At 29.6% G+C, this 23,650-nt stretch overlaps 1 protein-coding gene across 1 annotated transcript; it reads left to right on the plus strand.

The window, feature by feature from the left end:
• Positions 1–31: 31 nt before the first annotated feature.
• LOC145750904 (myosin-binding protein C, cardiac-type-like) lies at positions 32–21,717 on the plus strand. The gene is made up of 28 exons (XM_082566976.1): positions 32–53; positions 250–387; positions 766–888; positions 1,217–1,258; positions 1,683–1,931; positions 2,420–2,468; positions 2,895–2,948; positions 3,035–3,058; positions 3,298–3,473; positions 3,798–3,950; positions 4,052–4,156; positions 4,287–4,477; positions 4,770–4,886; positions 5,080–5,196; positions 5,399–5,546; positions 5,786–5,919; positions 6,605–6,806; positions 7,494–7,598; positions 7,997–8,185; positions 8,890–9,002; positions 9,423–9,621; positions 13,447–13,535; positions 14,724–14,916; positions 16,600–16,744; positions 19,387–19,538; positions 20,790–20,999; positions 21,270–21,392; positions 21,647–21,717. Exons 1-28 carry the CDS (start codon positions 32–34, stop codon positions 21,655–21,657), a joined length of 3,573 nt encoding a protein of 1,190 aa, XP_082423102.1. The 3' UTR covers positions 21,658–21,717.
• Positions 21,718–23,650: the final 1,933 nt, after the last annotated feature.

Here is a 23,650-nt window from a genome sequence, read left to right on the forward strand (position 1 = left end):
TGTGTTGGTTAAGTAATTAGAACAAGACAACATGTCGAGTGTTGGAAAGACGGGTACGTTGTTTTTTTTTTAATTCTTTTTTTGTGACAACTTTAGGAGTAATATTAAAATTTTACATATTTTTTTCTGATAATGTTTTAAATATCAAGTTAGATTTTTTTTAAGATTTAGTAATGTTAATGTTTTAAAATTTTTAACTGTAAGTTTATCACGTAAAAATTTGTTCAACTTTTATAAATCTTTTTTTAGATCTTGGGCCAAAAAAGATCTTAAAGAAAAAGGTTGTCAAGAAAGTTGTTAAAAAGAAGAAGGAAGAGAAACCAGCTGAAGAAAAACCAGCAAAAATCGAAGTTAAAAAAGAAGAACCAAAACCGGAACCAGTACCAGGTTGGTTTTAGGTTAATTTTAATAGAAAAATTGCTGGTATCAACATAAAGCTATTTTTGTGGGGCTAATCAAGTCCTTAATTTAATTTTGCTTTATATTAAATTTAAAGTAGTACAAGTATCATATAATTAATGGCATTATTAACCTGGCGATTGACTTTTTTAAATTATTTTTTTTTAAGTCTTATTGTTAATTCTTAAGACTAATAAACGTTTGGCTGCACAAAAGCTTTCTTATATTTATTAATATATTGAGTATTACTATATTACATCAACGTGTTTTGTTTAAATTGTGCACAAACAGTTTCTTAATTTGAATGTCTTAAGTTTTTTTTTATTTTCTTAAGTTTCTTAATTCTGTTTGTTGTTATATTACAAGAACCTAAAAAAGAAGAAGTCAAAACCGAAGTGAAACAGGAAGTAAAACCTGAAGCAGCTGAAAAAGTTCCCACGGAAACCGCTAACCCCGAGGCGCCACCTTCCGAGCAACCTGCAGCTCAAGGTAAGTTGAAATCAGAATACTTTTAAAAGTTTTGCCTAATTTACAATACAAACATTAGTATAAATTTTTGTAAATGTTTTTGTCTGTTTTCAAACCCTGGTATAAGGTTTAAAAGTAAGCTGAATGACATAGAGATTTTAGCTGTCATAATTTATCATAAAATATCTGCCTTAAAACCACAAATTTGTAACTTAATACTAATCATTGGATCATAGCCTAATAAAGAATTAGCAAATTTTAGATCTTGGACTAAGTAGTAAAACATCAATTATAACTATTAAACCTTAAAGCATTCAATATTTTTGTTATTAAGTATTTTATACTTTAGGTGCAATAATTGAAAAGCCTGAAAACGCAACGACTACTGAAGGTAAAATAATTATTCTTTTTGTCTGCTTTCATTTTTATTTTTACAAGGATTCAAGTGTACATTTTAAAATATCTTATATCACTAAATGCGTTAAAATAGCTACAGGCAATCTTTATATTTATTTTTTAGATATTTAATAAAAAATTAAAAAAAAACTTTTAACATACTTACTTACAAAGAACCTGAATGCTTACTCTTTGTATGATTTATTTATGTCTGAAACTCCACTATGTTATATTGTAAAAGTTATTTATGTTGTTATATCTTGATATATATACCAAAACATATCTTGATATATATACCAAAGCCATCAAAGCCACACTTTTTAGGGCTATAAAACATACATTCGTATATATAAAAAGTATATATATATTAAAAGTTAAAACATAATAAATTTAACGTGGTTTTGCAAACCTTTAAAAAGGTGAATCAGTAACAGTTCGTGTCAAAGTGGTTGGCGCCGATCTTTTGCACGCTACTAAGGTAATATGGATCAAGGGGAAGTGGAAAGAATTAAGCAAAGGTGATAGGTACGAGATGTGGGGTAACGAAAGAACTGGGGAGTTTTTTTTGAAGTTAAAACACCCCCTCAGAGCAGATACGGGTCGTTATAAAGTTAAGGTTTCGACCCAAACAGGGGAAGAAGAAAGTCAGTTCGAAATCGAAGTCGGACGTACGTTAATAAGATTTTGTTAAGATACAGCTTCGCACATACCAATGCACGTGTTGACATTAGTTGTTAATGCTTACAAGCTTATTCAATAAGATAGTGGATAATTATAGCACATGCTAACCTTATTAGGCTCTAACAGATAAAAGCTTTAGCCACAGCTTTAGAAAAGTGGCACGTAATCTTCTGAATATGCACAACTTAGAAAAGCGTTTAACATCTTGCATGTACATTAGTACAATCAATTTGTTTTAAAGAACTTAAATGCTTGTATATATATTTAAAAAATGCTGGTAAGGGCTATTATGCTTATATATTAATGCATTGCTTTGCTTTAAACAAGCATGCTTTAATGATATGTACAACTATGCAAACACTTTATAGTAAAGTATACAAGCTTTATAATATTTTAGGTAAAAAATAACTTTTAAACAATTTCTCTTGCAAAGTATAGTCACACATTTTTTAACATTTGATAATGTATTTTACAGCTCCAGTTGTAGAAGAACATAAGATTGAAATTAAGAAAGGATATATTCCGTAAGTATTAATCTAAACTTAAACATTTTATTAAACAAAAAATGACAAAAAATTAAAAGTTGTAGTTTGTTACATTAATCAAAGTTATTATCAATGACAGTAAATATTACATCAATGCGACGGGAAATAATGACAAAATTAATTTTATGATTTAAAACATGCCACAAATATTAATGTTAACATAAAGATTTTAAATATGTTATGGCATGGTCATCAAACCCAGGAAAAAAAGGCTCTTTATATTTTTTTAAGTTCTTTTCTTCTGGATAAAAGCGATTTCTTCTGGATAATACCTTTTTTAACTTTATGGTCGTAAAATATTTGGATGACTGTAAAGTGATCTAATCTATATTAGTTTTATTTGCTTAAGTATATGTTGACACCTTAAAAATATCTCTCAAATATTTTTTAAAAATTATTTTATAGATCTGAAAAGGAAGTTCAACGAGATGTTGACTTCCGAAACCGACTCAAGAAAGTGTAAGTTGTAATACCTTATCTTATATTAATGTCATTTCGACTCTAATTTTTTAAATGAACTCATTTTTTTTTAATTTTTCACAAAGGCAAAAGACAATGAACGATTTAAGGTAACCGGTTTGCAGTGAACACTTTTTTTGTGTTGTTTTAATAGATTTTTTTTTATTTATTAATTTTCTTTAAGTTTGTGATTTTTTGTGTATGCTTTATATTTTTACATGATTGATTAATATTTAAAGGTAATATGTATTTCATTTTTGCAAATAATTATTAAAACTTGAAAAATATTAAGTATTAAACAAAAAACTTGCAATTTTACCATGACGTAATTAATATTATTATGACGTAGTGAACGCTTCAAGAAGGACGAAAGCACCGATGGAAAGTTGGATGTTTGGAGTTTGCTGAAGAAGGCTTCGACTCGTGATTATGATGCAATCGCGTTCAAATTCGGAATACTTGATATGAGAATGATGCTAAGACGACTTTCTCAACTTAGCAAAACATCCAACAAGAAAACGCCATGTAAGTTACTTTAATGACGTCATTGTATTTTGGGTTACTAGTGACGTCATGTTTTTGAAGTTTTTAATTAACATTATTATTTTTTAAACTTAACTGTAAAAAATAAATAAGAAATGAAGTATCCAAAGTCGGGTTAAAGATTTGATTTTCAATGCTAGCATTTAATGAAATTTTAATAATTTTAAATTTCAAATTTCAATGAACACATGTACATTGGTATAAGCGTCTAAGACTGGCTGAAATAGACTTTTCGAATTTTTTAACAGTGAACTACTTACATCAAAGATATCTTTAAAAATTTTTAACTTTAATTTTGATATTTAGCATTCACTCAAAAATTGGCCGAAACGATGTCTGTTGGTTTGGACGAAAAAATTGTTTTAGAAACCGAGGTAGCCAACGAGCAGATGACAGTTAAATGGATGAAAAACGGACAGGAGATCACACCTGGAAAACCATACCAGATTGTCACAAAAGGTGGGTGACGTCATGTTTTAGTGACATCATAGTGCTTTGTACAACTTTGGTTAATTCGCTTCAAAGTTTCTGATTATTTATTTACTGATATTGTTTTACAGCAAACAAGAGATATCTGATTGTGGACAATTGCACCAAAGCTGACGACGCTTCGTTTGGTTGCATTGTGGGTAAAGATGTGACGTCATGCGAGGTATTTGTTCAAGGTAAGTCGCTTACTAAAAATTCTTGATAGCACAGGACACCTGCTTAGGCTATTCAACAAACCTACTGCAATAACTCACTGTATATAATACACTATCAAATCACTTATTATTGTGGTATTCGACATTACAGAGCCAATGATAACGATTGTAAAAGGCCTTGAAGACGTGCAGACAACCAATGGTGAGAACGCCGAATTCAGTTGCGAGTTGTCGAACGAAAGAGCAAGATTTCGAATTTTGAAAGACGGGGTAGAAGTTCAACAGAATGATCATTTGGTGGTTAAAAAGGAAGGAACAAAAGTTACTCTCTCAATCAATGGTGTAAGATATGTTCTGTATTTCGGTTTTAGATATAATATTCATGGCAAACTTAAGTCTTTGAATATATATTTTTCCTAAATGTAGTTAATCTAACAAAGGGTATAGGCTGTTTAATTATAGTATGATAATTCTCATCTAGCTTAGATTTTAAATATTTAGTAAGCACAAATAAGATTCTTACACTTTACTTTAGTTAAACGTTCTTTTGTACAAACCTTACTCAGTTATGTAATTGTAAATGAGTTACTTTTTTGTTTTTAGTAAGTAAATATTTGTTTTTTATTTTATTCAGGTGACCAACGATGATGTTGGTTTCTACCAGTTTGTAACAAATGGGGGTTCAAGTTGTGCTGAATTGATTGTACAAGAACCAACTTCTCTTATCTCCAAACCATTCTCTGATTTGAAGGTACAATGTTTTGTAATAATTGTTTGTTCATAAACTTTATGATATTACTACTGAAATATATACAAATGTTTTTAAATGAATCAAGGTAGGTTTGCGGTTATAATTTCTACTTACAATTTATTGCATTAAGTTTACAATTTTATGCAACAAATTGTAACTTTTTATAAAAACATTGTGCATTTTAAATTGTAAGGTCAACTTCAAAGATCAAGCTGAGTTCTTTTGTGAAGTAACAGAAGAAAGTGTAAAAGGAAATTGGACGAAAAACGGGCAACCGATTAAGGCTGACGATCGAATCAAAATAACTGAGGTAACTTAAAACTTAAAAACTTATAGTTAATGCAAGTATCTAATCTTTCTTATATTCCATCTTGCTCAAGACTGTGGGTTTTTCCTTAGTGTTTCTATCTAATATAGTTTACGTTAACCTAAATAAGTCTATTTTCGTATTACCTAAAAGCAATATTATGTACTGGTATATGTATCAATGTATCTACTTGTTTGTCTCTTAGACGGGTAAATCTCGTAAAATCGTCATCAGCGAAGTCAAGGAGAGTGACCAAGGTGAGTACACGTTCTCTGCTGAAGGCCATCACCCTTGCTCGATCACTGCCGCTTTGGAGATGACCGGAGGTCACATTACAGTGGAGAAGAAAAAGGGTAAGTTGAAATCAGAAAAAGAAGACAAAAAATAAAACAATAGCAAATGCATACACACATAAAAGTAAAAAAATAAAATAAATATTCACTTGATTTTTAATGTTTTTGTTGTTTTAAAGTGTTTGTTGTTTAGAAAATTAAAAAACGCAGATTTTCAGTTAGTTGGTAAAATGTGTTAAATAGATTTGGATTTTATTTTAACCTAATTTTTCATAAAACATTCTTTCTCAAATCTGTAGTACCTCCCAAAATATTCTTGGACAACTCTTTAAAAGATCGTTCGATCGTAGTATTAGCTGGTAACAAAGTGAAGTTGGATATACCAATTGTAGGGGAGCCAGCACCTGTACCAGAATGGAAAAAGGGACCTAAGGTAATTTTGCATTTTTTTATTTGTTGTTTTTATATGTATATGTGTGTACTTTTCTAAAATAAACAATTACAACTTATTTTTTTTAAATAATAAATGAACAGGCAATGTTGTGGGGTTAACATTACACTTAGCTTTTGTAATTTATATTGAATTTAATTTACTACATCTAAATACAATTTAACCTTAATTTACTACAACTAGACCAGCCTAAAGTTAAATAAAATGTCGATTTAAACAGCTTATCGAACTTTCCAGTTCGCATAAGGTTCGGGTACGCTCTGACATGCCGTCTAGCGGTCACCACACGACCTTAATAATCGACAAATCGCGTCGTTTAGACTCTGGCGATTACACTCTCACTTTATCGAGTGAGGAGGGAATAGAGTCGGCCACGTTTACAGTTAAAATAATCGGTCAGTTATCACTACATTATGACATCACGATTGCGTCACTATCACTTACGTATTATTTTTTATTTGCACAACGTCACTATCGCTCTTTGTGACGTCACTAATTTAAAACTCTTACCATCACGTGAACACTATTGCACTATTTTGGCTTATTTTTTGAAATGTATCGCTTATGACGTCACTTAAGTTATCACTTTGGACACGATTTAAAAGTGACGTCACATTGGCTGACAAAATTACTTATGACATCACTTATCAATACCAAATTTGCATAGGATGGCAAAGCACAAATAATTCCAAGCACTGGCAAGCGAATGTGGATAAACACGAGCACCGATAATCACGTGACCTCGCTGGTGATCAGCGATGCGTTACTGGAGGACTCGGACGATTACTCGTGCGACCTCGTGTGGAAAAAGGAAGCAGATTCGGAGTATATTAAACGGGAGGAAATACAGTTTAAGATTCAAGTCGTCAGTGAGTAACCAAAATTTGGGTGTCGGGTTTAATTTTTAAATGTTATGTATTTTCAGCAAAAAACGTTAAAAAAAAATTAAAAGAATAGTTTTGTATAATTCGTTTAAATGTTTTTGCATAAAATATTGATGTTAAAATTTTAAATAAAAATTTATAAATATAGTATTTTTTAAATCCTTGTAAAAGCTGGAACTTAATTGCACATAATTAAAACTAACAAAGTCTGCATGAATTCAATACAACAAACACAGTTGCATGATCTAAACATTGATTACCTAAAGACAGTAGTTTGCATGGCATTTTTACGTAAAATTAGATTTTATTGCTTAACATCATAGTAGTGGGGCCGGCAGCGTGGTGTAGTGGTAGGAATACTTGCTACACTACCACGAGGTCGTGGGTTCAATCCCTACTGCTCTCATGCTGTAGCGCCCATGAGTAAAGCGCTATAAACGGTATAAACTCCTGCTAAGCCAGCTCTTAATCAGCAGCATAATTACCGGGCAATTATAGTCTCTATAATATCTCAAACTGCCACAGGCAACTAGAGACTGGGTCAGAGTAACTGATGGTGCTCTATGTTTAGGTCACGCATTCGACCTTTTTACATCGAGGATAAATATATATATAAAAAAGAAATACTAAAATCTAGGTTTAAATTTTCTAAAGTTTAATTTATTTATTTAGATGTCCCAACTGCACCGACGGTACCCAAGGTTTCTAATGTAACAGCTGAAACATGTAATGTAGTGTGGACTGGCTCTTCTTGTAATGGAGGATGCCCTCTCAAAGGTTTAATATAAATTTTTATATAATATAATAAATTATAAAGTTTAAATTGAAAATGTTTATTTATTAAAATCAGATTTAAAATTTTTTAATAATTTTAGTCTTCAACGCATTTTAATTCTACCCACAAAAGGATTGTATCTTTTCATATATATATTTAATTTCAATTTGGTATTTCAATATAATTTGTTATATTAGTTTTTTTTAACTTAATCTGTATATAATATTACTTACATCCAATTTAAAGGCTTTGAAATAAAAAAAAAAAACAATCCTAAACTTACACTGGCATATGCTATTTGTGAGTTGCAATCATATAACGACAATTTAAATGCAGCATTGACTAGTTTTACTAACTTATATACAGTACACATTTTACATCTAACTCGCTGTTCTTTTAGGTTATGTCTTGGAACGAAAGAAGACCAAATCAGAACGTTGGATTTTACTTAATGTCGAACCTCTGGACTTTCTGGAATACGAGGCACGAAGAATGATCGAAGGAACTGAATACCAAATCAGGGTACGAGCTGCAAACTCCGTGGGACTCAGTGACCCAAGTCCCCCTTCCATTCCATTTACCCCACTAGGTAAGTTTTTAATTGTGCCTTTTTACAGTTGTTAATGTAATTAACGTTTTAGAAAATATTTTAGATTTTAGAGGTAAGGATTTTCAAATTGGTATTGGAGAAGATTTTTTTGGTCGCGGGTTTTTTGTGTTTGATCACCACTGGAAGCCATTTTCTGTTTTTTTTTACGTTAAGTTGAGTATATTAGCAGTGAGTATATGACGTCACAAATTAAGACATACGTCAAATTAAGTATACGTTAATAAATACACGGCGTCATTCAAGTTTTAAAATACCGCAAGCTAATGCAACCGAAAAATGAAAAAAAAATAAGGGTCAATTTTTTTTACTTTTTTTTTGTCCATAAATTTTTTGCCCACAATATTTTTTTTTGTTTTTAGCATGTTTTCGGTTGCATTCGCGTTGTAGTGGGGGACTCTCCCGTGGGGCGTCCCCCCGTCGTAAGTTCGTGCGTTCGTTCAGATGCGTTCAAATGAAAAATATTTGGATGGTAACCCCATGCGATGTAGGTGCGTTTTTTTTTTAAAGTAAAAAAAAAATAATTTCCTTTTTCGTTTATCTAAATTCAAATGCCAGCGGTTATAATAAATTCATCTATTCGCAAAATAAATCAAATTTTGTATTTTTTTTTGCCGAAAAGTATTTGCAATTTACCTCAATATTTCTTGTTTATGTTTTGAAATTTTAATATTTTTTTTCTCTAGCACCCTGTAGCGAGCCTACTGGATTCCGTGTTTCAGCCACAACTGATGAAAGCATCGAACTTAGTTGGCTTCCACCTTTGGAGATTGGTGCAGCTGGTTTGGATGGCTATCAAGTAAGTATTTGCACATTTATTAAGGCATTACAATTAGAATAAATTGGTATTACAAATTATTTTATACACTTTGTATTTTGAATCTGTTCACACTGGGTTCGAATCTCACTAAAGAATTTTTTTATGTTTTTGGGCTTACTTAAATTTGTAGACTAAACCAAATAGTTTTGTGTTTACTTCTAAAAAAAAGTCTTAAAATTCATTTTTTTAGAGGATCAGTTTTCCTTTAAATTCGATGGTAACACTTTCCTTTTCGGTGTTTATTTTTTAAAACTGTTTTATTAACTTATTTACAGACCTATTCAATAATAAAAATCTTAGTCAATCTACACATTATCTTAAAATTACCTGAGATAATTTAAATATTTTATATAACATAAATTTACGTCATCAAAAACTAATAAAATTTTTTTATTACAGTTAGAACAACAAATGATGAACGAAGATACCTGGAAACCGGTCAGACCTACAGAGGCTTTGTTGCCAGGCTCGACAACCAAAATAATGCTCGACAAACTGGTTACTGGTAAAAAATACAGTTTTAGGCTTGCTGCCATCAACCGAGCTGGATCAAGTTCGTTCGCTGAAGTTGGACCCGTCGTCTGCGCTGCTGTTGTCGGTAGGTGGTGTGTGTGAGCTATTTATGTGTGAAAAAAATAATTTTCAAAATTTCGGGGTTTAAGATCACGGGTTCGAGCCACACCATTGCCACACTATTCGCCATTGAGCCTGGCGTTTAAGAATAGCTTAAACACGTTTTAAAACACACCCTTCTCAAATAAAAAATATAAAAAACCTATCACCTTAAGGTGATATGGAAAAAAAGGTTTCAAAATTGCACAAAATAAACTTTAGGGAAAGTCTTTTAGTTTAAATTTTGTTTTAGATATAATTTAATTTAGCACTAAAGCGTACTGTTAATATTATTTTGGCTTTGTCATTTTTATCTTTTTAATCAAACTTTTTTGAATTACAATAACACATCTGCGTTGTTTTTTAAAATTTATGAACCGTTGAAAACTTAAACAAGTGCCTTTAAAATTTAGAATTTGATAAATTTAAGTGTAATATTTAAACCAGGGGATACTTTATATATGAATACATGCAGATGGTGAAATTTTTTTAATAAGATGTTTTTCAAATTCCCAAAACGCCCCTAAAATTTACATAAATACTTGCCTTGTTTACTATGTTTAACTTAAACTTTATCATAAACAAAAACCTAAACAACAACGAAGCACAAAGTTTTATTAACCCTTTCAGTGGCAATAATGATTACTACCATTGATACATAGCTACCAAAACTATCCATGATAGGTAAAGAGTTAATATTGTCAAACAGATCTTGTTTGATTAAAATAGATACCTGTAAAGTATCACAGAAGTCATTAATCAGGCTCAATTTTCGTTGAAAAGGCGCGCTAGAATAGTTCAAAATTCGGTCAAGGCATTTGCTAAAAATTTTTGACAACCCGCAAAAATGTGTAGTTTGTTTATTGTCATTTAGTATTATATATAAATAAATTTTAATCCGTCTTTTATTCCTAAAGTTACAATATATTCTTGTAAACCTAATTTTGTTTTAAGTTTTATTATATTTTTTTAAATATTGTACAACAAATAGCAACTCGAATACTATAACTTTAAAAAAATACGTTTTTAGTTTGTCAAAACAGTGTTTATAATTGGTCAATTACTGATTTATGGTTTAAGTTGAATAAGCACGCATTGTGCTTGGGTATAAAACTAACTTAAATTGACGGATCCCAAATGATTTTAAAAGTGCGAATTTTGTGTTTTTAAAACCGTAATTATTTACACTAAACATAATCAGTGGCGCCTACCATTGGGCGGTCAATTTTTGTTTAATGTTTTTTCTAATAAAACAATTTGGTTTAAATAAAACTAAACCTAGACTTATGTATATATAGCAAATATACTTAGATATAGATTTAAAAAAATTAAAATTATTAATAACTTTGATATAAAAATGTAAACCTAAATATTTTTTTCTTTATTATTTAAGGCGCCATTGTAAAACTTAAACCTTTTAACGAAACGCTTTTAAAAGCCAAATTAACCGAGCCACACTTCTTCTATGACGGCATAATCAATTTGTGACGTCATAATGTGATTGACAGCGCGGTTTGTCTATTCAGGATGTTGTTTTGTTTGTTTCCAACGCAAAAAAAGCTAAAGTCGGTTTCGGTCAATTAGTCTGTTGTCGTGACGTCACTTATAATATGATCACGTGGTCAGAAAATTACTGTTACAAGGAAAATATTATTTTAGTGACGATTTTTTTTTTGTTATTTTCGAGAAAAAGTTAGTCGCAATGTTTTTACAGCGCCATTAATCGCGAAATCATTTGTGACGTAACAACGTATATTCGCGCCTTCGGCAGTGTACTACACGATCAAAATCACGACTGACCAAAAAATACGTAACGTCATCACTCAACTTCAACAACAGGACGTGACGTCACGCAATAAATAGCGACTTTCGGCTTCTAGGACGTCCGGTCGCGTGACATTAAAAATGAGTCAAAATATTTGTTTAATTTCGCGAGTTTTGGTCGAGATTTTGAGATTTTATTTTATCTGAGGAAGTGATCGGGTAATTATCAGACTTTGAAGTTTACGTTTTAATGTTGTCGGGCTTAGGCTCGGAATGTAATTCTGTTTGGCGGGATTTTGATTCTCAGAATTCGGGGAATTGGGATTTTAGTTTCCGGTCATTTGGTACTCTTTTTCTTTTTTTTCTTTTTTCTTTTTTTTTCGACAAAAAATTATCAAGACTTTATTACATTTTTTTCTTTTTTTTTTTTATAAAGTTGATTCGCATTTTTTATGACGTCATCAGGTTATATAATTTGTTATTTCCTTAGGCCAAATACTAAATCCCCAAATTACTTACAATTCGTGGTAAAACGTAATCCTACCCCTAAATCCCGGTTACGATAGATTTTTAATCGCTCGTTTAAAACCTACGCATGAAACTGAACAATTTTGTTTAGCCAATTTTTGTTTAATGAAATGTAATACGTAATTTGTTATTTCCGCCTTTGTTGGCTTTCGAACCTATCAGCAATTATAGCTAAATCGTGAATTACATAAATCCCCGAAATTCGTAAATCTCAATTTTTTTTGGAAATAAAAAAAAAATTATTTTTTTTCAGTCAACAAAAAATATTTTTTACTTTTTTTCCCAGTTTTTAAAAAAAATTCTAAGGACCACAATAATATTTCCTTTTTTCCTAACTTTAGTTATGAATAATAACACCTTACGCATTTTGCCAAATTCTCCCTAATAATAGATACATATCTTATGCCCTAAGTTGACATAACACTGCCCCTTTAACCATATATGGTTAACGAATACTAAAAACTAGACCTGAGCTTGAAAACAAATTAATTTTCATTGACGTTCTCAGTCGCAAAAAGTCAAGTTTTTCTAGCTTTTGTTTGTTTTTATAAGGCTGATAACACCAGCGTAATTGCGGGTTCGTTTTTGATTCGCGAGATATTAGAATTTAAAAATGCATTAAATTAACCAAGCTTAATAAATACTGTAAGTAAACGAATAATGCTTTACTTTGGTTGGCACTTTGTTTTTTTTTGCTTTGTGTGTATTTTATACATACAATATCTTTTACAATGTAAATTAGGATACCTTTATTACTTTCTATTAACCTATGCACTTATGATTTTATTTTTTTATGGAGTATTTAATTATTTTTTACTAAATTTTGACAAAAGCATGGAAAAATATAATTTGCTTTGTAAAGAACGATTGCAAGGCATATATTTTAAAAACAAAAACTTAAATTGGATTATGTTAAACAATACACATTTACAACACCTCAAATGCAAAAAAACATCACCAAAATCAGAGTCCCAATTTTTATGAATAACAAAATTGTCAAAAAAAATATAAATTTTTTTATGGTTGAAGGTTTAACACCTGGCCTGGCAAAATTTGTCAAAATATTTACCAGCATTTCGGATTAATCTCCACTATTAATGTGTAATCCGTCAGATTATGTCTGCAGCACGTATCTAGCGTCTATATCTACAATATAGAGTCCAAACCGCTTTCTAATCTGTCTGTAAACAATGATTAGTATTACATAGCGGTTTTAGTTTTGACATGTATTACAATTGGTAATTCAGAATACGTGTGTTAATGGTTAAATATGTGGTTAACTTAGTGATAATTATATGTAAGACTTTATTCTTATATATTGTTGTTATTGATATATTCTAAAAATATTGTGTAAAATGCTATTACCTTAGTTTGACATAACAATTTTTGAAATATTGTAAATTTTTTGGTAGGAAATTTCTTTAAATTTTTTTTTACACATTAGGTCCTCTTACAAGTATTTTGAATTGATTTCTAACATCACAAGTTGTCTGATCAATCAAACTTTTTATTTTTTCAGAGGAAGCAAAGATTGTGTTGCCCCGTCACCTGCTTAAACCTGTTAAAGTTAAAGTAGGAGCCAAGCTACATGTGAACGTTCCATACCAGGTGAAACAACTAATATATTAAGTGTTGTAATTGCTTTAACAGAATTTAAAAAAATGATAAATTTAAATTTAAAAATAAAAATTTTTGTTTTAAAAACTGGACTATATATAAGTTTTAAATGTATTTAGAAAATCTCGTGGCCTAAACATTTTAGAAAATCTCGTGGCCTAAACTTTTTATAATTTCTACTTAAAATAACCATTTGTTAATAATAAAATATAGAAATGGACAATTGTAAATCTAAAAAAAATGAGCAAAATTTTTGTTTTAAAAACTATAGGCTGTTAAATATATATTTCATGTAGCCTAAAAAACATAGCATTAAAAAGAAACTTTGGCATCTTGTACCCTTAACTTTTTATAATTACAACTTAAAATGTTTATGCACCGTATTTAAACAATAATATACAAAATTAACAAAAGGTAAAATTTTCAAAAATTTTTAAAAATATTTACTTAATATGAAAAGTGTATGAAAATGTAATTCAACTATTAACTACAATTAAGCCATTATATTTCACAAACTTACACTCATAATTTTCTTGTTATTTTAACCTGTAAAAAGGCGCACCAATTAAGTTATCCATCATTATAAGTTCGACTTAAAAATTTGTTAGTGGTTTTCACACATGGTTAGCACATCATTTATCAAACGTGTATGCTTTGTGTAAATATGCGTGGATATGTTTTGTATATTCAGTATAACAACTATATTTCCGGCTTTTGTCGTAAAAGGTTAAAGTTGTGTTTTGTACAACTCTTTTTTAAGTAATTTGTAAAAATGAAATATTAAAGTATATTAAACACTTGTGTTTTATGGTTCTCCACAAATTAAGGACCGTTAAGTACAAGTGTACAAAGTATATAGTTAAAAATTAAATGATTAAGTATATTTACTTCAGTTATGTTTAATAAAATATTTCATTTCATTTCTTGCTATCATACCAAAAAAGGGTTTTTAAATTTATTAAGTTTTTTTAGTGGGTTTTATTACCCAATTTAATGTTATTATTTTATTTATTCTATTTTTTTTAATTTTGTATATATTAATCAGTATTTTAAAATTTTTAAGATTAAAAAAAATAAAATAAAAAAGAATAAAAAAAATTTTGAACCAAGTTATTAGTATCCATTTTACTAATTTTATTCTATCATATTTTTGCTTAATTTTAAAATCACAATCTTTAGGGTCGACCCAAGCCCCAGCTGTCCTGGACCAAAGAGGGGAAGTCCCTCGAGGAGCACGTGGCCGTTCGAAACTCGAAAGATAGCTCCGTGTTGTTCATCCGGAAGGCGGAGAGATGGGATTCCGGAGTTTACGATCTTGAACTCAAGGTTGGTGACGATATCGTGACGTCAAAAGTCGAGGTCGCCGTCATCGGTAAGTGACGTCATTAAACAAGTTTAATTGTCAATTTCATATTATAATAAGTTAAAATTAATGACGGGATAAAAAAGAAAAAAAGTTATGCAATGACGTCATAAAGTGAGAAAAACATTTGTGCAATGACGTCATAAAATGAGAAAAAACAGTAATAAAATGACGTCATAAAAAGAAGAAAAACATTTTTTTTAATCTACAAAATTATGTTTGTGACGTCATATTTCTAATTCGTGAAATAACAAATAGCGTTTGGTTCACGACTGATTTCGCGCCAAAACATCGCTAATTTCCACCTACACGATTTCGCGATTACCGAATCAAACGGTTGTGACGTCATAAATAATCTTTCGTGACGTAGCGAATGCGACCTTTGTTTAAAATGGGGTTTAACGGGGTCACGCCGTAGTTATGGTAATTGTGGGGTATTTAACTTTAACGCGTATGTAGAGATCGTTTAAAATAACTTTAAAGGGACGTCAGAGTTTTTTATTACGTCATTAATATTTAAAATATTTAAAAAAATTACAGAAAAATGATAATTTTTTTAAACATGGTTTTTTTTGAAAACTTTTTATTTTTAAGTTATTTTTTAAATAAAATAATTTTAAATGCTTATAATTTTAATTTTTATTTTTATAAGCTTTACCAATTTTGTTTGAAATTAAAATAAAATTTTTAAATTTTTTTTTAAATCTCACTTTTTAGCCCTAAAAAAAATTGAACCGTTTTTGTTTCAAATTTCCGCGAATTAGGATTAATTTTACAAATCCCTAGCCCGAAAAAATGAATGTCGTTTACGGATCGTGGTTTTATATTCGACATAATTTTTAAAAAGCGGATGCTATTATCTTATAGAGTTACAGCACGCGTTTAAAGATTTGGGTTTCATTGGAACAGAAATCCGATTTTATGATTTCATTTTCTATTTTTATGTAAAATTACTTTGCGTTATGTTTTGGATTTCCGAAATTTTTGATAACCTTTTGAAGGTTAGGGTTCATGAATTTTATTACCCCGGTTGTGGTAACTGTAAAATGTAACACGATGAGGATAACACCGGTATTAAAAATCCTTCACAAAAAAAATAAAAAAATTATAGTGAGATTATATTATTTTACAATTTATTATTTATAAAATTATTTGATAATTTTTAAAATTCCAACGGCTTAAAAAATTTTATTGCATATAAAGTTCAAATTAACTTTAAATTTTATGTATAAATTTTAAATATTTAATTATCATAAAACCAAGGTTACCCATTACGTTATTATATTACGTAGTTTTAATAATTAAAAGGTGATAATACACGACTTATGTAGTTTGATATAATTATTATAATTTCTATGTTAAATTCGTGTTCTTGTTGTAAAAGGTGAAGTTAATAACACAATGTTGAAATAAATGACGTCATCTTTTATTAAATTTTAAATTGAGGTTTAAGAAATATAATAACTGGTGTAAATTTAATTATTTTATAATAGCAATATTAAAATTGACGCTTAGAAATATCTGACGTCATTAAAAAAATGACGTCACGTAAAATCCAGTCTATCATGACGTAATAATAAAATTTTAAAACTTTGAACAATTATTTTACAATTTTTCAACTAAAATTAAAACAATGACGTCACATATATAAACGAACATTTTTAATTTAATGACGTCACATTTACGTCACAGACATCCCGTCGAAACCGCGCCAAGTCAAGCTTGTTGACGTCATCGGAAACTCGGCGAGTTTGAAGTGGGAGGAGCCTAGCGATTCGGGAAATTCTGAGATTCTGGGTTACGTGGTCGAGAAACGAGACGCGAGGAGCTCTGATTGGTGGGTTTATGTTTTGATTAACAGTTAATGGTTTTTAATTTTTGTTTAAGTTTTTTATTAGGATATCATATTTTTATTAAAATCTTTTATTCTTGATGTGGTAAGGTCGACTTTACAACCTAAACATAGGGTAACATCAGTTACCCTGACCCAGTCTTAAGTTGCCTTTGGCAGATTGGGATATTATAGATTATAATTTTCTGATAATTATTCTGCTGATTAAGTGTTGGCTCAGCAGGAGTTCATATTGTTTATAGCGCTTTACTCAAATGCGCTACAGCATGAGAGCAGTGGGGATTGAACCCAAGACCTCATGTCATATCTTTTTTTCGATGGCGTAGCCTTATTAAATGAGGTCATTATTGGACAAAAATCTTTAACAACGTTATCTAAATTTATATAAAATTGATATTTTTTTTAGTAAATATTACTATACTATTAGCAATTGCCATTTTTATTTAAATTAATATTTCAAAAAATATTACAATTTTAATTTTCCCTAGTCATTGCAGTTTAAATAATTATTAGTTCCTATTTAAAATTCTGATTCTTAAACTATATAATTTATAAACAACCTTTCTCCTATAAATAAGGCAGTGCGGATATTTTAACCAATAATTTTAATAATCTGGAAAGTTTTGACTGAAAGATTTTAATAAAAAAAATATTAATTGGTCATCTTAACTCGGTGAAGTAGAAATTTAATTATTATAATCAATTAGTTAATTGTAGAGTGCTATTAAAAACGTTTTTCTATTTTTAGACATTTGACAATAATATTTATTTTAAGATTGAACAGTAATCATTGATATTAAACTAACTTATTATAATAACAAAAAAAATTTTTATAATTCAAACTACCAATTATCAACGCGAAATTATACATAATTTACCCAAAATAAACAGTAATAAAATTAGGCTTAAAAACTCAATAAAGTTTAATAATGAATTAACATTTACAGTTCAACCCCTTCCTAATCCCTTAATCCAACCAACCCACATATACGTAAACCTTAACACTAATCCTTTAAGCTTTGACATTTTGGCACACAATGCAAACCGCTATTTAGCGTGTGGTGCAACTTAAAGATTGGTATATTGATCACCTTTTAAGGATAGTTTACAGGATTTTGAATGACGTATTTGTTTTTTGCTGTTTTTCTACAAGGCTTGCAAAATTTTGTAGCAAGGTTAATTAAGTTGTTAAAGTTTTGACACCAATGATTTTAAATATTCGAAATGGTAAACAGTTTTTGTGTTAACTTTTGGTACAGTTTTTGGTTTTATGTGTAGATGAAATTTACAGAATATTTTTAAAAATTGTTAAATTTTGGACTTATTAAACCCCCTTTTTGTGTGTTTTTTAACCATTTTAGTTATAATAACTGTTTTTGTTGTGTTAGAAATTAGCAAATGTTTAAGTTGCAAGCATTTAAAAATAATTAACACGTCGAAAAATATTTAAATATTTTTTTAAAAACGCTGACTTTTAAAACGCATCATAATAATTATAAGAACAATTTCACCAAATTCCATAAATTTTCACGCAAATGAGTAATTAATAAACTTAAGCCGAAGTGCCGATCAAAGCACTCGCTATCGGTGTGATCAAAACACGAAAAATTCATGTACGAATTAACCGCAATCGTCTTGAACTAATCTTTTAGTTGGAATCAAATCTATTTAAGAAAGTTACAACACTATTTCATAGGCGCTTACATAAAGTTGGGCTTTTAAAATAAAAGGTTTAGATATTATCTTTAAATTTCTTTTGGCAAAGGTAGTAATTATTAAGTTGTTGACTTAATGCTTTTGTATTAATATTAAAAACACTCATTGTTTTGGTCGGTTTGGTTCTGTAATACTTTTTAACCTTTAAGTAATTAGACTTGTAAACTTTACTAAGGTCAAATTTATAGTTGCCTATAAGCCTAAACTCAACCCATAATGCGTTTTCTGTTATGACATATTTCTGTGATTGATAACAGCTGGTCTAGCGGTCATTCACTGTTTTATTTGGACACAATCGGATTTGTGGCTTAATTTTAAACAGCGACCTATTCGTGACTTTGATTTAGCCTTTGCTAACCTATAAGTGTGCTGTAAGGCAAGCTATGCCTACGTAACGCCAAGTCATTTTTAACCTTTCTACGTTTTTCTTAAATCTGAAAAATATTTCTGTACACGTTAATTATTTTGGTGACAAGGCTTGTGGTTTTAATAATATTTTGAATTCATTAATTAGGAAACCACTTGCTCGCATTTAAAATCATATTGAGGTGAAGTTAAGTTTAAAAATACTTGATTTTCATGTCAAAGTTTAAAAGAACAGTCCAACTTTTGTTAAACTGGCATAGGTTAATCCTAATCCGTATTTGATTATCACAAACTTGGCAAAGTTTTGCTGGCAGTGTTATTGTGTAAAACACTTTTAAACTTCAAGTTAACACCCGTGTTTGGTATATATATATATTTATTCTGTTGCAAAATTTCTGAAAAATTTTACGCAATTTTTTTCCCAAAAATACTTTAATGACGTCATTAAATTTAAATGTTTGAAAAAGTTGTACAAAATAGTATTTTAAGGCTATCATAAAATCCTACGTCATTACAAAATTTAATCGTGCTTTATGACGTCACAGGTACGTAGTATATGACAAGCTACGTCATCGACAATGTCAGGTGAGCGATTTGGTGCTGGGTAACAATTACTTCTTCAGAGTGAAAGCTTTCAACGAAGTCGGAGTGGGTGAACCAAATGGAACGAAAGAAAGTGCCAATATTCCAAAAGAAAGTAAGTTTGACTTGTATTTATACTTGGTGTAATTTATATAGTTTTGGTACTGTCATGACACAACCCTACCACAAATGTTTAAAGTTATTGGGGGTAATACTGAAATCCTATCAACTCTAACCTCCTAATGCAATTATTAAGTTATTTAGTTTAATCTTATATGGCAAAAATATATAAGATTTTGGATCTTATATGGCAAAAGATTTTGGATCTTATATGGCAAAAAAAGTTTTGGATCTTATATGGCAAAAATTGTTTACCTTTGCATTAAATTTTACTTTTGTATTGAATTCTCCTTGATAAATTTTATCGTGGCATTACTTTTAGAAGAAAGTTTAGGTTTATCATAAAAAGTGGATGTGCTAATTTGAACTGCAAATATTATATGGAAAATTGTTGCCACATTAAACAGTATATAGGTTTCTTAATTAAGTTGGGCTGAACATATTTATATCCTTTTTTTAATAAGAATAACAAGTTTTTAGTAAAATTCTAAATTGTCCTGTTTAAATTAATTGTAAATATAGCACTTTAATTTAAAGAGATTTTATATTATACTAAAACTAGTCCAATTTTCTTAAACTTAACAAGTTAAAAGCACTTTAAATTAAGTCCTTGACAGCAAAAACAATACGAACCCAAGTTTAAATTCTATTTGTGAGGTCCTTGTTAATTCAACTAGCAAAGTAGGCACTTTAAAACAAACCAAAAATAAACACTTCAAATTTACATTGACCCTATTTAAAAGGAAATGGATATAGACCCAAAACAAAGTTAAAAAACTTGCTAAAGCTTTTGATTATACAACCAAGTTTAGACAAATAATTAAAAGCTTTTGTCGAATAAACAAAATTGATCCCCGTAAATTTGTAAAGGAGGATTATGGGTATTTACTTACTAGTGTAATCTAGTTAAAAAAACACAATTTTTAGGCTAGGATTATTTGTTCTGTCTGGCCAAAAAATTGAATTAACAAAGTTTTGTATAAACACATCAACAAATTGCACTGGTATTATTGGTGTTATTAATGGTTTGTAAATTAATATAAAGAATGTGCATTTTTATTCGCCTTTTAAACCCACTGAAACAACAAGTTTACAAAAAATGAATATTCAGTAGGCCTACCAAAGAGATTATTGATACAGTTTGTCATATCAAGTGAGCTTATTTTGGAGACATTATTACATACAAAACAAAAATAAACAAATATTGGTTTGTTGAAGATGTGAATCAAATTATAATATATTACAGGAACAACTTACAAAAAGCCAGACTATGCACCTATGGACTTCAGAATTAAACCCGAGTTCACCCAGACCCTAAACGGTCGCAGAATTGTCGAGAACTACAACGGAACACTAAGCTGTGCCTTGAAATGCCACCCCAGACCGACAGTTCGTTGGTACAAGAACAAAATTGAGATTATTGACAACCCAAAATACAAAATGACTCAGGCTATGGGTAAGCGGATTTTGTAATTAACAAAATTGGATTTCCGTAATTGATCTGTACCCAGGCCACCCCTCGTAAAAGATTAACTTGAACTCTTTTTTTTTTGTTGGCAATGTTTTAAACAAGCGATCAATTTTTGAGTAGTAAATTTTGTATGGTTTGCAATTTGAAAAATTGGTTGTATCACTTGAGGCTGTAGACCATTATTTTTTGGCTTTATGGTTGTAACAAAAATTTTAGTGGCCAGTTAATATTAAATTGTAAAAACATTTTTTATAGGAATTGTCCAACTTGAAATTCGACGAGCAAGAGTAGGTGATGCTGGTACGTACACTGTTACTGCCACCAACGAAATGGGCGAGGCCTCCTGCTCGGCTGAAGTCACTGTCAAGGAATCAAAATGTAAGTTTAGTTGAAATATTTTAACTTTTTTTTTTTTTTACTGTATAAGCAGTATAGCAAAAATTATGTCATGACAATTCTCAGATAGTTTCATGGGTAGGTGCAAATTTGCTTGTATTATTCTAAGCAAGCATTTGTTAAATATCAGACAGGTTCAATAGGTTATATTTCAAATCTTTTTTTGTTTTTTAAGCAACATTTTTTTTTATCTTTTAACTGCAATTTAATTCTAAAACTTATCTTTTTTTCTTCAGCTCAAGGATAACTTCTCTTCTCTTGGTCTCTTCCCTTCTTTCCTTTTCAACTACCCTGCTTTTCACTTTTTGGCCCCTTTAAATTTCATTTAAATCTTCAAAAAAACTTTGTTTATTTTTGCTTACTTTAAAAATCTTTTTGAATGTACAGAATGTAAATAAATATAGACCCTTTAGATATCATAAAACGCTATAATGGTAAAAGCCACGTCTACCAACCAAAATATAGAACTTGATAAAATATAATATCATATATAAATAATTATTTATGTATGTAGTTTGTAAATATGCTTGCTTACAAAATGTGAAAAAAAAATAAAAAAAATATAAGTGTATATAAATTTGTTTATTTTATTTTAAAATAAAAATAAAATAGCCTCGTTCCCAATTAGTTCCTTTAATTTAACATATTTTATTTAAATTTAGTAAAATATTATTTTGTTAGATTTACAAAATTTGCTTTAAAATGTATACGGAATGTTTAATAAAAAATTGTTAAGCATGATTTTTAAACAATAAAGTCTTTATGTAATATATTATTTAATTATCTTCATACTAAAATAAAAATTAAGCAATTTTCTACATTAATAAATTACAAATAACATGCCTCTGATTCCAATTTTCATTAAATTTGAGTTTTTAATATTTTAATGTGATAAAAAACAGTCAAGAATGTAATTAGATTATATCAAAATCTAGATACTGGGTGTGACTGTTATTAAATCACAACCAAAGTAATTTAATTTTCTTGATACGTTTGACAGGTTATGAATATAAACCACCCCTTAACACATAATATATGACGATCTAATATTATCTTAATTTAATAAGACTTATTAAAATTGACACATCTAGTTAAATAAAGGAATATGTACATCAGACCTACATAACTGTCACACGTTTTGAAAACAAATTCGTCATACGTCGACACTTAGAAAAATAGAGGCATTGTAACGTAACCGTGCGTAGCCCTCTTTTAAGTATTTTAATGTGCTATTTATTTTTCTAACGACCCGGCCTAATCTTCGAGAAAAACTAAACGGCAATTTTCGTATTAGGGTCGTTATTAAAATTAATTTCCCTTTTAGAATAGTAACAGATTGGGTAAAATTGACACATTGCTGTCCAAGCTTGCTTGCAACCTTTGCAGCATTCATCAAGAGATGTTTGCCTTGGTGAGATCTATTACTAATCAAATAATGGCAAATCTTTGATGCTAATGTTTGCGTTCCATATTAACTTTTCAAGTAGCAACCTGGCAGGGCTTTAACCAATGAGTTTTTAGGCTCTCAATAAATGCCAGGGCATGATGGATAGGTACACTTGTAACTGTATCACACGTAACGCGGTGTTTTTTGTTATAACCACCTGTATGGCCGACTCTTACGTAAGATATTATTAGCTCAAAGGGCATGTTGTTATAAGGGGGATTGGAAAACTTAGGTTTTATATAAAAATTAAACTTTCTGTAATGCTCTCATATAGAAACATAAATTTACTACGCTGTATTTATTACGTTAAGTTGGTAATGTAATAAAGTTTTGCGTTTTTTTTTAATATGTGATATTCTTACAACAAAATTAAATCAAATTAACACATTAAGCTTATGACCATAGCAAAATATATTGAAAAGCACCGGTTAAATGCGCCAGTTTTTGTTTAATAAAATCTTTTAACCTGCCCCCTAATCTAAAGTATTCCCCCTCACTTACCCACTGGAAACTGAATACAGTTTGCAAGCAAATGTAAGTGCTATAGTCATGGGAAACAGCAAAACACAGTTATCAGTTCGCAACCAGAGCCTATATCTTAGCCTTTTACAGTAAATTAAGGCTGTTGTTATGCTATAACACTATACCGGTTCGTTGCTAATTTCTAAGACTTATCATATGCTATACCTTTAACTCCTTAACTCTTGGGTTATATTACGCGAGCCCAGATGTCAGATTTAATGAAGTTAAATGTTTAGAAATGCGTAGTCAAAACATTTATAATAGGGAAATT

This window comes from Corella eumyota, chromosome 4, assembly GCF_963082875.1.
Source record: "Corella eumyota chromosome 4, kaCorEumy4.1, whole genome shotgun sequence".
NCBI lineage: Eukaryota > Metazoa > Chordata > Ascidiacea > Phlebobranchia > Corellidae > Corella > Corella eumyota.